The sequence below is a fragment of the Mirounga angustirostris genome, unplaced genomic scaffold, assembly GCF_029215605.1.
Source record: "Mirounga angustirostris isolate CCGP_5_RB_7025 unplaced genomic scaffold, mMirAng1.0.hap1 SCAF_5, whole genome shotgun sequence".
Taxonomy (NCBI): domain Eukaryota; kingdom Metazoa; phylum Chordata; class Mammalia; order Carnivora; family Phocidae; genus Mirounga; species Mirounga angustirostris.
Window position 1 is genome coordinate 41281179 of NW_026991713.1, and position 12571 is coordinate 41293749.

At 35.4% G+C, this 12571-nt stretch overlaps 1 protein-coding gene across 2 annotated transcripts in view; it reads right to left on the bottom strand.

Annotated features, from left to right (window-relative positions):
• Nucleotides 1-3165: 3165 nt before the first annotated feature.
• The window catches only part of ZDHHC17 (zinc finger DHHC-type palmitoyltransferase 17), a 94408-nt gene continuing 85002 nt past the window's right edge, over nucleotides 3166-12571 (bottom strand). Inside the window, exons 14-17 of one of the 2 annotated variants that reach the window (XM_054506910.2) lie at nucleotides 12421-12504; nucleotides 10795-10952; nucleotides 9789-9883; nucleotides 3166-7077 (exon numbers count right to left, since the gene is read on the bottom strand). In XM_054506910.2, coding sequence (XP_054362885.1) covers nucleotides 6939-7077; nucleotides 9789-9883; nucleotides 10795-10952; nucleotides 12421-12504 — 476 coding nt within the window. In that variant the 3' untranslated portion in view covers nucleotides 3166-6938. The remainder of the gene's footprint in view (nucleotides 7078-9788; nucleotides 9884-10794; nucleotides 10953-12420; nucleotides 12505-12571) is intronic. The other variant, XM_054506911.2, reaches the window with a different exon arrangement.

Genomic DNA, 12571 nt, shown 5'->3' on the forward strand with positions numbered 1-12571 from the left:
TTAACATACTATATTGCTTATTTTGAAAAGCTACAGGGTGTGCTATGTAGGACATTAAAAACATAAGCAGAAACTTAGTGGGAAGAAGTCAATCTGGAGGATGTACTAAGTGAAGGAATTCATGCATCAGCCTTCAGTGCCTCATATAGGTCTTATAAGGCAAGTTCCACTGTGGCAGAGGGGAAGGCCTTTTTGTTAAGAAGACTGGGGAAGTTAATCAGCAATAAATGGAGATAGGCTGAATTGAAGAAGAGTTACGGAGTAACTTCTAATTCTCTATGTGGTAGTTTTAAAACCTGGACATTCCCACCAAGACATGAAGACTAATTCCCCGCCCCACCCCCCCACCCCCCGAATAAAGGCCAACCTTAGTGACTCATTTTTAACTAGCACAATATGATGGACAAGACTAGGTTAGAAAAGACAGTACAGCTTTTGCCTGCCTTTTTCCCTTTAGATGCTTACTCTTGGAACTCAGCCACCATATTTTGAGGAAGCCCAAACCACACGAAGAGGCTACATGTAGAAATTATAGCCATAGCTTTGGCTGAGATCTCTCCCATTAGCCAGCATCAGCTGACATGAGTAAGCAAGCCTTCAGGTTATTCCAGTCCCCAGTTTTTGAACCATCCCAGCTGACACCCAAGTGGAACAAAGCACGCTATTCCTATTGAGTTCTGACCAAACTAGAGATTTGTGAATAAAAATACTGTTTTAAGCCACTAAATTTTTGAGTGGTTCATTAGGTAGCTATAGATAACCAAAATGTATATATTAAACTGTTCCCCACACAGAACCAACATTTCCCATACCTACCAACCAAGTTTCCAAAATCAGAGATACACATAGATATCTGAGAGGAAAACACTCTAAATGCCAGGTGCTTAGTCATTTGAGATTTCTACCCAATAAACAATTGAGACATCCACTCATAATTAAAATTATTCTTAAATTGGGAGCCATGACACAACACCTCCCAAACTGTAAAATTAGTTACCAGTGGTTCCAGGAGTGGAAAAGGGAATTTGGCTTTGAGTAGACTGCTCTGGGAGGAATCACTTTCAACATCTGGATGTAAGTCAATAGGGTAGCCCCAAAGTAATCCAAATGTGATATTAAAGGGCTGTATGGAAATATATACTTTTATTTTTAAAACAACCCACTTGGGATTGTTTTTAGCCCCTTGTGCTGGTTTGGTATATTTGAGGAGGACTGCTGGCAACTCTAGTTCCAAAAAGTTCTTCAAGATCAGTTAAGTTTAGCAAGTACTGCTATCAATCCATATCGACACATACACATACACACACACACACACACACATATGTGACACACCAGCATATTGAAGGCTTTGAGAGCCTGTGGTTGAGAAGTCTGCTTTAACTTGAGAGTCTTACACCAAATTAGTTGTCCATGGAACCACTAACATCTTAAGGAAGCACTGGGAAATGTTGGTCTGGACCACTCGTTCTCAAACCTTTTAATCTCAGGACGCCTTTACATTCTTAAATTATTGAGGACCCCAAGGAGCTTTTGCTTATGACCAATTACATCTACCAATATTTTCCATATTAGAAATTAAAACAAAAATTTAAAAAACATATTAACTCAGACTTCTACTTAAAGCAAAGTGAAAACAACAGGGGCCAGATTTACCCTCTCACTTGAAACAACCAAAACCACAAATTACATGAAAAAAATATGGTTTTCAGGCACTGGACAACAGGCAACAAAGAACAGTTATGGGGAAAATGAGATTAGTCTTAGGATTAGCAAAACTGACTGCTTTGGGAGTTTCTAGGGTGTAGCTGGAGTGCAAAGAGGGAGAACACAGGTGGGGTTGGAAGGCATTCCGAGCTGAGACTGAGCCGAGTCCAGAGGGACCAAGGCAACTAAGGTTCAAGGGACTGGAGAGATCTGCACAGAAAACTCCACAAACATGCACACTATGACCCAACCCCCACTTTGCAAGTCTTCAGCTGAGTGCTGATAGTGCATACATGTAAGGTAACTATCCAAGACCAGAGAAAAAACCAACTGAAAGACTTAGAACACAGACTGGTGCTCATACGGAGCTGGGAATAGTACCTGTTCATTCCCACCAGTGAGATGAGGAAACACGATTCATGGGGCTTTAGATGGAGCACACATGTCTTACTTGCCTCAACAATGGGGAATCATTAACCCAAACTGAACACTGCTCTGGTCCTACCTAACAAATCTTGCTTAGCAATAAAACCTGAAAGGATTGAAGCTTCTAAATAACTCCATCCCAGAACAAAGTTCTGCACTTTGTGTACGAATATAAAAATATCCAGCACCTAGTTCATAGTGTCTGGAATCTAATCAAAAATTATTAGTCATGCCAAGAAGCAAGCAAATACGATCCATAATAATGAAGAAAAATCAAAACCAACCTAACCTGACCTAGATGTGAAATTGGTAGGTAAGGATATTAAAAGTTAATTGTAAGTATACTCCATAGCTCCAAAAAAGTAGAGATACAGAAGATATAAAAAATGGTCTAAATCAAACACTGTAGGTGAAAACATTATATAATGTCAGAGATGAAAAATACACTGAATGGTATTGACAACAGACTAAACAATATAAGTGAAAAAGTTTAAGTGAACTTAAAGACATAAAAATGATCCAAAGTAAACACTGGGACAAAAGAATTTAAAAGATGAACTGATCAGTGAGCTGTAGGACAATCCCAAGTGGCCTAATATATGTGTAACTGGAGTTTCCTGAAAAGCAGGGGGGCAAGGGAGGAAAAATATTTGAAGACATAATGACTGAAATTTTTCCAAATTTGATGAAAAACTGTAAACCTACAGATCCAAGCAGCACCAGCAGCAATGAGGCTTTCTGATGCTTTGAATGGAAACAGTTCCTCCTTCTGAGTACTAGAAATACTGCTATCTATTAAAAAGTATTTTTCAACCCAAATAAATGTCTGATGATAGATACTCTTGTAAAATTTATCTGAGTAAAAAATTCATACTCCAAAGGCAAAAAGGCACATCTGGTTTCCTGGAGCTTGTGACCTAGCTGACCTAGATCAAGGAACATTTTGAATATTCTACTTGGAATTACAGACTTTTCTATTTTATACATCACATAAAGATATTTAATAAATAACTCTTATACCAACAACTTTATGGAACTGAAGATTTACTTTTTGACAAGAAGCTAAGACTTCTTGTCCTGATATGTATCACTTGTTTCCAGTTATCTCTATAAACCCTTAGAACCAAATATCCTTATCATAGGTTAGGTACAATCTACCAAACTGGAAAGGGCTAAGGAGGAAGAAAGCACCTGCAATGAAAACTGATGGATTGCTGTAGAATCTGCTTCATTTTTACACTTGTTCAAAATATTGTTACTTGAGTTCTACACAGCTCTGTACGCATCACTTTAAGTATCATAAAATAATTATGAAATGAGTATCAGTCCAATCTGAAAATATTTAATACCACTGGGTTCTCAGTTAAACCATAAACAATCCTCTGAACAGGCAGGAAAGAGTCCCTTCACAAATTTTGCTTTTTAAATTCCCCAATAAAGAAGTTGTCATGCACAGCTTTTCAAGTAACTGAGATCAATGTTCGATAGGTTTCCTTTTCCAAAATTTCACCACAGTGTCTTTAGACAATACTTATATTTAAAACTTGGAGAGTCCTACAATCCCTGAGCATTCTAATTACTCTACAGAATCCAAAATTCTTTTTTTTTAAGATTTTTATTTATTTATTCATAAGAGACAGAGAAAGAGACAGAAAGAGAGAGGCAGAGGGAGAAGCCGGATCCCCGCTGAGCTGGGAGCCCGATGGGGGACTCGATCCCAGCATTCTGGGATCATGACCTGAGCCGAAGGCAGACGCTTAACCATCTGAGCCACCCAGGCGCCCTGGAATCCAAAATTCTCAACGACAAATTTATTGCTTTTATTTAAAAAGTATTAATTACATACACATACATACACACAGAATTGGATATTTTGAAAGAATGCTACCACCTTTTACTTTTGCTAATTTCTAGTCCTGCCATGTGAATCCTAGTTGACCCAGATAAAAAAACACAGAATAATCTTTTCATATCACAGGTACCACTGCCAGTGTTTCATCAATTTCTTGAAGTGAACGGAGCGAAATAACAAACAAGCACACACTTAAGAGTCAATATTTATTCTGATTAATATTTTACAAAATTTTGACAGATTTAATTTATGTAAGGAGAGCTAATTTATTAAACACTTTACAGGTTTTTCTTTCCATAGAGTAACATGGTAAGTAGCAAAATAATACTTGGCACAGTTATAAATAAAGAAAATATAAAACAAAAATACCCATAGCTTAAGTAGAATGATGCTGTTTTATGCCTATTAGTATTTCACACAAACTCCTGGGAACAACAAAAAATATGAAGGAAAAAAAAAAACCTCCAAAGAAGTAATGCATGTTCAGGGCTGAGAAGTAAGTTCCTATTTGCTAAAAGTATCCAATGAAGCTGATATGAACTATTCCCAGAAGGGTCACCTTCATACCAACTTTAGAACCGGGTTAAGCTGGTTCCACACACAAGACTTACAAAATAAGTAAACAGACGGTACAGTACGCTGCTGCATAGTTGGCTCCTGACCATCTGACCATCTCTAAGTTACGGATTTCACCAGTGCTGTGAGATGGTTAGTACTAAAGCATTAACAGTGCTAACATGTTCCATGTACTTGTAGATCTAGAGGATTTTTTTCCGTTTAACTGAAAGACATCTCTTTTGCACTGAAAAGAATATTGTACCACAAAGAAAGAACATGGTAACAACACTCTTATCCAAACTCTGAGAATGCCACCATTGTATTCGACTGTTAATAAAAATGTATTCAATAAAAACTGCAACTGAGTCTTCACGTGAAGTGGCTCAAAATACAAAAAAATTAAAAGAAATTCTAGCCTTTTATAAATAACTTTGAATTTAAAAATTATCTAAAATTTCCCCCAATTAGTAGTCAAAACTAGCAGAGACATTTGTAAAGTTAACCAATTTTTTACATTCTATGACAAAATGGCACAATGCTATTGCCACCCCACACCCCTCTCTTCCCTTTTCAAAAATAAAGTACATATGCCAATTTTCTAATATTAAAACACTCAAATACACTAAAGGTAATCTTTTTGATGTGTGACTTATGGTCAAAGAAACTACTATATAAAAATGGTACTTGGAAATACTGAACATCAACTATATACATTTTCACTGCTCGTCTTACTAAGGCAAGGGGCGGGTATACCACTAGATTGCTTTAATACCTTTAATCTGCATTTTACAGAGAATACGAATTTTACCAAGCATCAGACATGCAGTGAACTTGCAGGGTATAATGCCTATTAACAGCAATATTGAACATCACTAGAAGCTCATTAGTTATCTCCCTTTTCTTTTTGGTTGGATAAAATGAAATGAGCAGCTTTAAATACACTAACACATAGAGACACAAAGAGAAAACTAGTTGATAAATTATTTATATACAGATACACAATCTTTACACTGGTCTAGGATCTGTCAGCAGTCTGACCACCCTTCTCCCACCCTCCCCCAAGCCCATTCCCTCTCACAGGTTTGCCACAGGTTGCTCGAACCACAGTTTGCTACAGCACTTAAGAGGACTAAACCAAGTCTCACTCTGTAAACAATATTTATGGAAGCAGTGACTAATAGTTCACCGTGAGAGTATGGAAATGCTGCAACAAAAACTGATCAGTGCATCACATTTAACAATAAGAAAATCTTTCTGAAATTGTTTCAGACAGCATTAACAAATTTTAAAACATTCAATACTGGGAAAATTGAAATAATCTTGAGGATTAAATTCTTTCTGATGGGTCACTTTTTAAAAACCAGAATATACCATTAGCTTTTCTTTTATTCACATGTGCTATATGTACAGAGATCATGCTCCATCTTTAGCTAAACTCCATTATTTTGTCTACAATTTATTTTGCAGCTCAGAATTCTAGAAGTATATCCATTTATCTCTATTACTGAGAATTTTGCATTAACTTATTTGTTCTGCCTTGAAATTACCTCAACTCTTAAAAATTGGACTGTTTGCACATCAAATTAAATTCTAATTTAAGCTTTACTGGATAGTATGTGCTAGTATACATTCTATGAGGTGTATCATGCACTTAGTAGGGCTTTTAAGTTTGAACAAAATAACATGACTTACTATACTCATGCAAGTGCTTTATTATCAGACCATAAAACCTCAGAGCAAGGTTACTACAAATTATTTCATTGAACTAGAAATATATCAGCTGATATACTGCAACAGCTGATGGCAATAAAATATTGTTAGCACATATTTTTGTGAACATTATTTTCTTGTGCCCTTGAAGACATATTACAGTAGAACCCTAATAAAACCACATGATTTTTATCACAGTATTTACATGTACATTCTAAAATGTACATAATACTAGCCTGAATCAATTTAAGACAACTCTCTTGGAATTAAATGCAATAGTCATAGTAGATTGCATCATAAAATTTAGCTGTATACCATAAATTTAGTGTTAGCTAGAATCGAACATTTCTGATCAGTATACCATGTCTGTCACCAGAATAAGTTCACTCTTTATTCATGAAAAGTGTTATGAGAACAAAACCAAAAAGTTGAGTGTGTTGTGAATTCCCACATTAAGAACCATTAAAATTCCTTTTATGATCTTTATTCTTCCCAGAAGTGGCAGTGTGCTCTGTCCATGTTTACTTTTGTTAATAAAAGTGTTGGAAAAAAGACTGTAAAATTCACTGTTAGCCCTACATATAGCATGCTATTGTTCAAAAAATGTGGATTCGAGTGTGAGAGAGACACGGACAGACACAATTTTCAGGCACCACTCAGCAATATGCTTCATAGGATAAAGATGTTGCTACACGAGCTGGTACCCAGATCCTGATATTTGGTCATATTCTATTGTATACTGCCTGGTCCAGTCCACGATAACAGGACGAAAGAGGCCACAGCATCGAAATTCAAAGAAGTCTATAATATTCCTTACACATCCATGGCTAAAACACCCCCCCAACAAAAAGAAAAAGAAAAAGTCTATTAGTACAATTATTTAATATATGAATTTAATATAATTTTGGTGTTAAATGTATTTTTTTCTAAACTTAAAAACTCAGCTTACTTGCCAGAAAGAACCTGTTTATAACTCTATAAAATATATATGCATTCGTGTTTCTTCACAGCTCTGCCAACACTAATTTTTCTTCTCTCTTTTGCTAATTTAATGGGTTACACAATGATATTTTAAAGTTATTCAAATCTGCATTTCTTTCATTCCTGTGTCATATGTAATATTTGATAAAACCTTTCCTTGATGGGTGGCTCTTTGGCAAGGAGACAAACTATATCCAAAATTGAGAAAGTAAAACAAAGTAATTATAAATAGCATGAAGCTGGCAATGTATCTAAAAGTAACAATTTAAGAAAAGGTATGTCAAGGATAAGTTCAGGGAATTTTAGGACTTCAAGAACATCTCTGGAAAAGCAGTCACAGTTTTACATTTTATATAATAATTGTGCCTATGGGAGAATTCTCAAAATTACCCAACTGACTCCTTTATTTTTGCTTTTATTTAAAAGTTTGTATGCTAGGCAAGTAGCTTGAGTAAAACTCAAAAGTTTTAAATATTTCATTATTTCATTAGGAAGCTACTACTCAACATCAAACAAAATGTAAGATTAAATATATATATTTAAAATATGAATGAATAGGACAATCTCTTCAATAAAAGGTGTTGGGAAAACTGGGCAGCCAAGTGCAAAAAAATGAAACTGGACCACTATTCTACACCACACACAAAAATTACTTCAAAATGGATTCAAGACTTGAATGCAAGATTCAAAACCATAGAGCTGTTAGAAGAAAACCTGTGGTAAGCTCCTTGACAGGGGTCCTGGCGGTGAAATTCTTAATATGACACCAAAAGCAAAGGCAACAAATGCAAAATAAACAAGTCAGACTATATCAAAATAGAAAGCTTCTGTACAGAAACCATCAACAAAATGAAAAGGCAGCCTACTGAATGGGAAAGAATTTGTGCAGATCATATATCCACTAAGGGATTAATATCCAAAACATATAAAGAACTAATACAACTCAAAAAAACTCAATTAGACAATGGGCAGAAGATTTGAATAGACATTTTTCCAAAGATATACAGATGGCCAACAGATACATGAAAAGATGCTCAATATCACTAATATTCAAGGAAATGCAAATCAAACTCAAAATGAGATAGCACCTCATACCTGTTAGAATGGCTATTATCAAAGAGACAAAAAATAACAGGTGTTGGTGAGGATGTGGAGAAAAGGGAACCCTTGTGCACTATTGGTGGGAGAGTAAACTGGTGCAGCCACTAGGAAAACAGTAAGAAGTCCTCAAAAAAATTAAAGATGGTACTACAATATCATCCAGCAATTCCAATTCTAGGTATTTATCCAAAAAAAAACCACTCAAAAAATAAAAAAAGGAACAAACAGAAAAACGCACTCTAACTCGAAAAGATACATGCACTGCACGTTCACTTCAGCATTATTTACAACAGCCAAGACACGGAAACAACCTAAGCGTCCATCAATGGATCAATGGGTAAAGAAAATGTGGTATGTATGTGTATGTGTACACACACACACACACACACACGAACACACAGAGAGAGACTACTATTCAGCCATAAAAAAGGAAATCTTGCCATTTGTTACAACAGGGATCGACTCTGAGGGCATTATGCTAAGTGAAATAAATTAGAAAGATAAAGACAAAAACCATATAATCTAACTTATATATGGAATCTTAACAAAGAAACAAAACCAAACTCATAGACACAGAGAATAAATTGGTGGTTGCCAGAGGCTGAGGGTCGGGTGTGGGTGAAATGGGTGAAGGGAGTCAAAAAGTACAAACCTATAAAATTAATAAGTCATGGGGATATAATGAACAGCACTGTATTATTAATACTACTCTGTTGCATACTTGAAAACTGCCAAGACACATCTTAAAAGTTCTCATCACAAGAAAAAAAAATTCTTTGACTATGGTTGGTGACAAATGTTAATCAGATTTATCGTGTGGGTCATTTTGCAATATACACAAATACCGAATCATTATGCTGTACATCTGAAATTAATATAATGTTGTATGTCAATTATACCTCAATTTAAAAAAGGAAAAATAAATCCATGTTTGGAAATTTGTGTGTCATGCAGAGGGCAAATAAAATAATTCGAACTGAAAAGTAGCTGCCCTAGAGTCTAGAAAATTTCCCTAAATATGAATTTCAATTGACTGTATTTTTAAAATCATATTTTAATTCTGTGGATACATTCATTTAGCAACAAAAATTTGTAGAAACTTATGGCAATATTAAAGCTGTATTGTTAATGTATAATAATACATGTTTATACTAAATGTTAGTAGGTCAATAGAGTTTGGATTGTGCAACTAAGAAAAAAGAATGTCATGAATTTATATATAGTTAATGTGATGAATTTTAAAGTTACAGTAAACTAACCAATGCTACGTCTGGCAGAAATCTTAGAATTCAGTAGGATTTATAAGCTATTTTACATATTGCTAAGCAAAAGAAATATTCCCTGTTTCATATCCTATTGACATACTTAAAGATGGCATTTCTCTTTGATGTATTCACTAGATATTTGCTAAGTTATATGCCAAAATAAAATACTAAATTTATAAACATGTACGTACTTGAATGGGCTTTCAATAGATGTTGTTGTGACTTTAAAGTGCTTGTATCTTCTGGCATTCATTCTTTCATTTGTAGTAATACCTAAACATGATATCTAAAAGGTAAGAGAAAGCAAACCATTAACTCTCTCTGATGTAAAATAAGTATTAATGTGAAATAAGTTAATTCTCAAGAGGACCAGGATGGAGAAAAAAATGATGAAGTTTGTTTTTGCTTTTCCATTAGGAGATCATCAAGCTAGTTTACATGATATCACTTTGAACTCTTGTGAAAAGTAGCCAGTTAAACAGGACAAATGTTTAAAAAACAGGTTATCTGGCATTGTGCATGGGGAGAGATGGACATTATGTACACAGACCACCTCTCCATCAGCCCCTTAAAAATTGAGCTTTTAAAAAAATCCTTAATTAAAAAAAGGTTCCTGAATAAATACTGATATTTGTAGGTAATAAAACATTACTAATAAACACAAAACTAATGGCATCATCGATCTAAGCTCACACCTATATCCAACTGGATATATCTGAATCAGAAACAACAGAAATAAGTTCTGTCAAAAGTAGTACTGAAAATTCAGGGGTGCCTGGGTGGCTCAGTCAGTTAAATGTCTGCCTTCGGCTCAGGTCATGAGCTCAGGATCCTGGGATCGAGCCCCACAGGGGGCGGGGAGCCCGCTTCTCCTTCTCCCTCTCCCCCCTGCTTGTGCTCTCTCTCTGTCAAATAAAATTTTAAAATAAAAAAAGAAAATTCATAATGTAAGAACAAAGTTCATATCAAAATGAGAGGAGGAAGGGAAGTGGGAGGTAGAAATGAAAAAAAGAAAGGAAGAGTAAAGGAAACATAAAGAAAGAATAAAGGAAGAGTAAGTAAAGTAAATTGAAAATTTTAATCCTTGAAAAGCAGAAGTGGTTAGAAAGAGAATGCATTATTATCTTTTCACAAGGAATGAAGTGTTAAGAGGTTTCAGTTAGCGCACTGAAGAATCAATCCTGTACTTGCACATACCTGGTACATCTGACACATGAGTAACACAGCCACCCACATGAAATGAAAAACACTGTTCAGAAACATCCAAAACATCCAAGGTGAACATGTAGCAATTTGAGTAATATATGTCCAAAATCCATCCTTGGTGTAAGTGGTCTCACAGTGGAGTCCCCAGTCTAAAATGAGAACAGAAGGTTCACATTTACTCAGTACTCATCCAACCACTTCACAAAGGCATCTGCAGCAGGCACCACTTAGAAGCCATGATCCAAAAGTCTACATTTAGCCAATGACTTGGAATGCAAATTTTTTTATACTCTTAAATAACCCCATAATTAGTGAAAAATTAGTACATAATTAGTGAAAAAACACAGCAAAGACAGAAATGGAAAAAGCACCAGCCAATCTTAAAAAAAATACTACTGTATTTTAACAATACACAGTTTTTATCTGGATTGGTCTTGCATACATACAATAGTTAACATTACCTCTATATAATATAAGATAATATATGTATATAAGTGAAAATTTTTGGGGTGGTGGGTACGTACAACACAAAAAGATCACCTTGGTGAGGGAGGGCTTTTTCCAAAACAAAAATCTCTTCTTTTAGAGCTGCTGCCATAAAAAACTGTTGTTAGTGGGAACTACAGTTGTTAGCGGGAACTGCAGTTGTTAGCGAGAACTTCGGCTGTTAGTGGGAACTTCAGCTGTTAGTGGGAACTACGGCTGTTAGCGGGAACTTCGGCTGTTAGCGGGAACTACGTTCGGCTGTTAGCGGGAACTACGTTCGGCTGTTAGCGGGAACTACGTTCGGCTGTTAGCGGGAACTTCGGCTGTTAGCAGGCCCATGTTCTCCCTCAGGTTTGTTGGGCCAGAAACTAAGTCAAGATCTTTGACCAAATCTTTCTCTCTCTTAATCTGTATTTGAGAAAGTAGCCTTTTTCATCAGGGCAATAACAGACATTATTTTTAATATGTCTGAAAACAGGAGGACTAGGAAATCATCCTTCCACAACTTATTTTTAAGCCAGGATTTAATACATATTTATGCTAAGTACCACCAAGCCCTGAAGCATAGTAACTAATACCTTCATTTAAACTCTTCATGAGAATCATGTTCTCAATGCAATAAAAACCCATCACTGCCCTTATACCCATATGATCAAGTGAATGACAACTTATTCCTAAAAACGTATCTTCTAACACCTCTTAATATTCTCTAATCGGCAATAATTACACCTTACTTTTTGAAATATTTCAAGTTCTGTGCGAAGCTAACTGCATATTCCCAGCTGTTTGATACTAAAGAGCAACTAGCATAGTCACAAAATCTGTAAGCTACTAGAGTAAAGCAAGCATGTGATGTGAAAAATGTTGGTGTATTTTACCCAGAAGCATTTCAAAGCCTATTAAACCATCAAAGGACACACATATTAAAACACAGCTAACTGATAATTCTGTTGCTTATACTGTATGTTGAACACATTTATAGTTCTACATCTGTTCTTTTCTTTATGCTTCATTGCAATAAGGTGCCCCAAATCATAATTTTTAGTTTTGTCATTATCATATTTTGTTAATATGGTAAGCTAAAGTACACAAACATTTGTTTTAAGAAAGTAAAAAGCTAACTGTACTCACAAGAAATACAACCATAAATCATCCAGCAGATCATAAAAAGCAAGAAGAATAGGTAGCCCATAAAGTATCTATGGTTGCCTGCACCTAAAGAACAACACAGAAGCAATTTTTTCAGCTAAGAAAAAACAACTGGAAATGCGCCTTTTGGGGA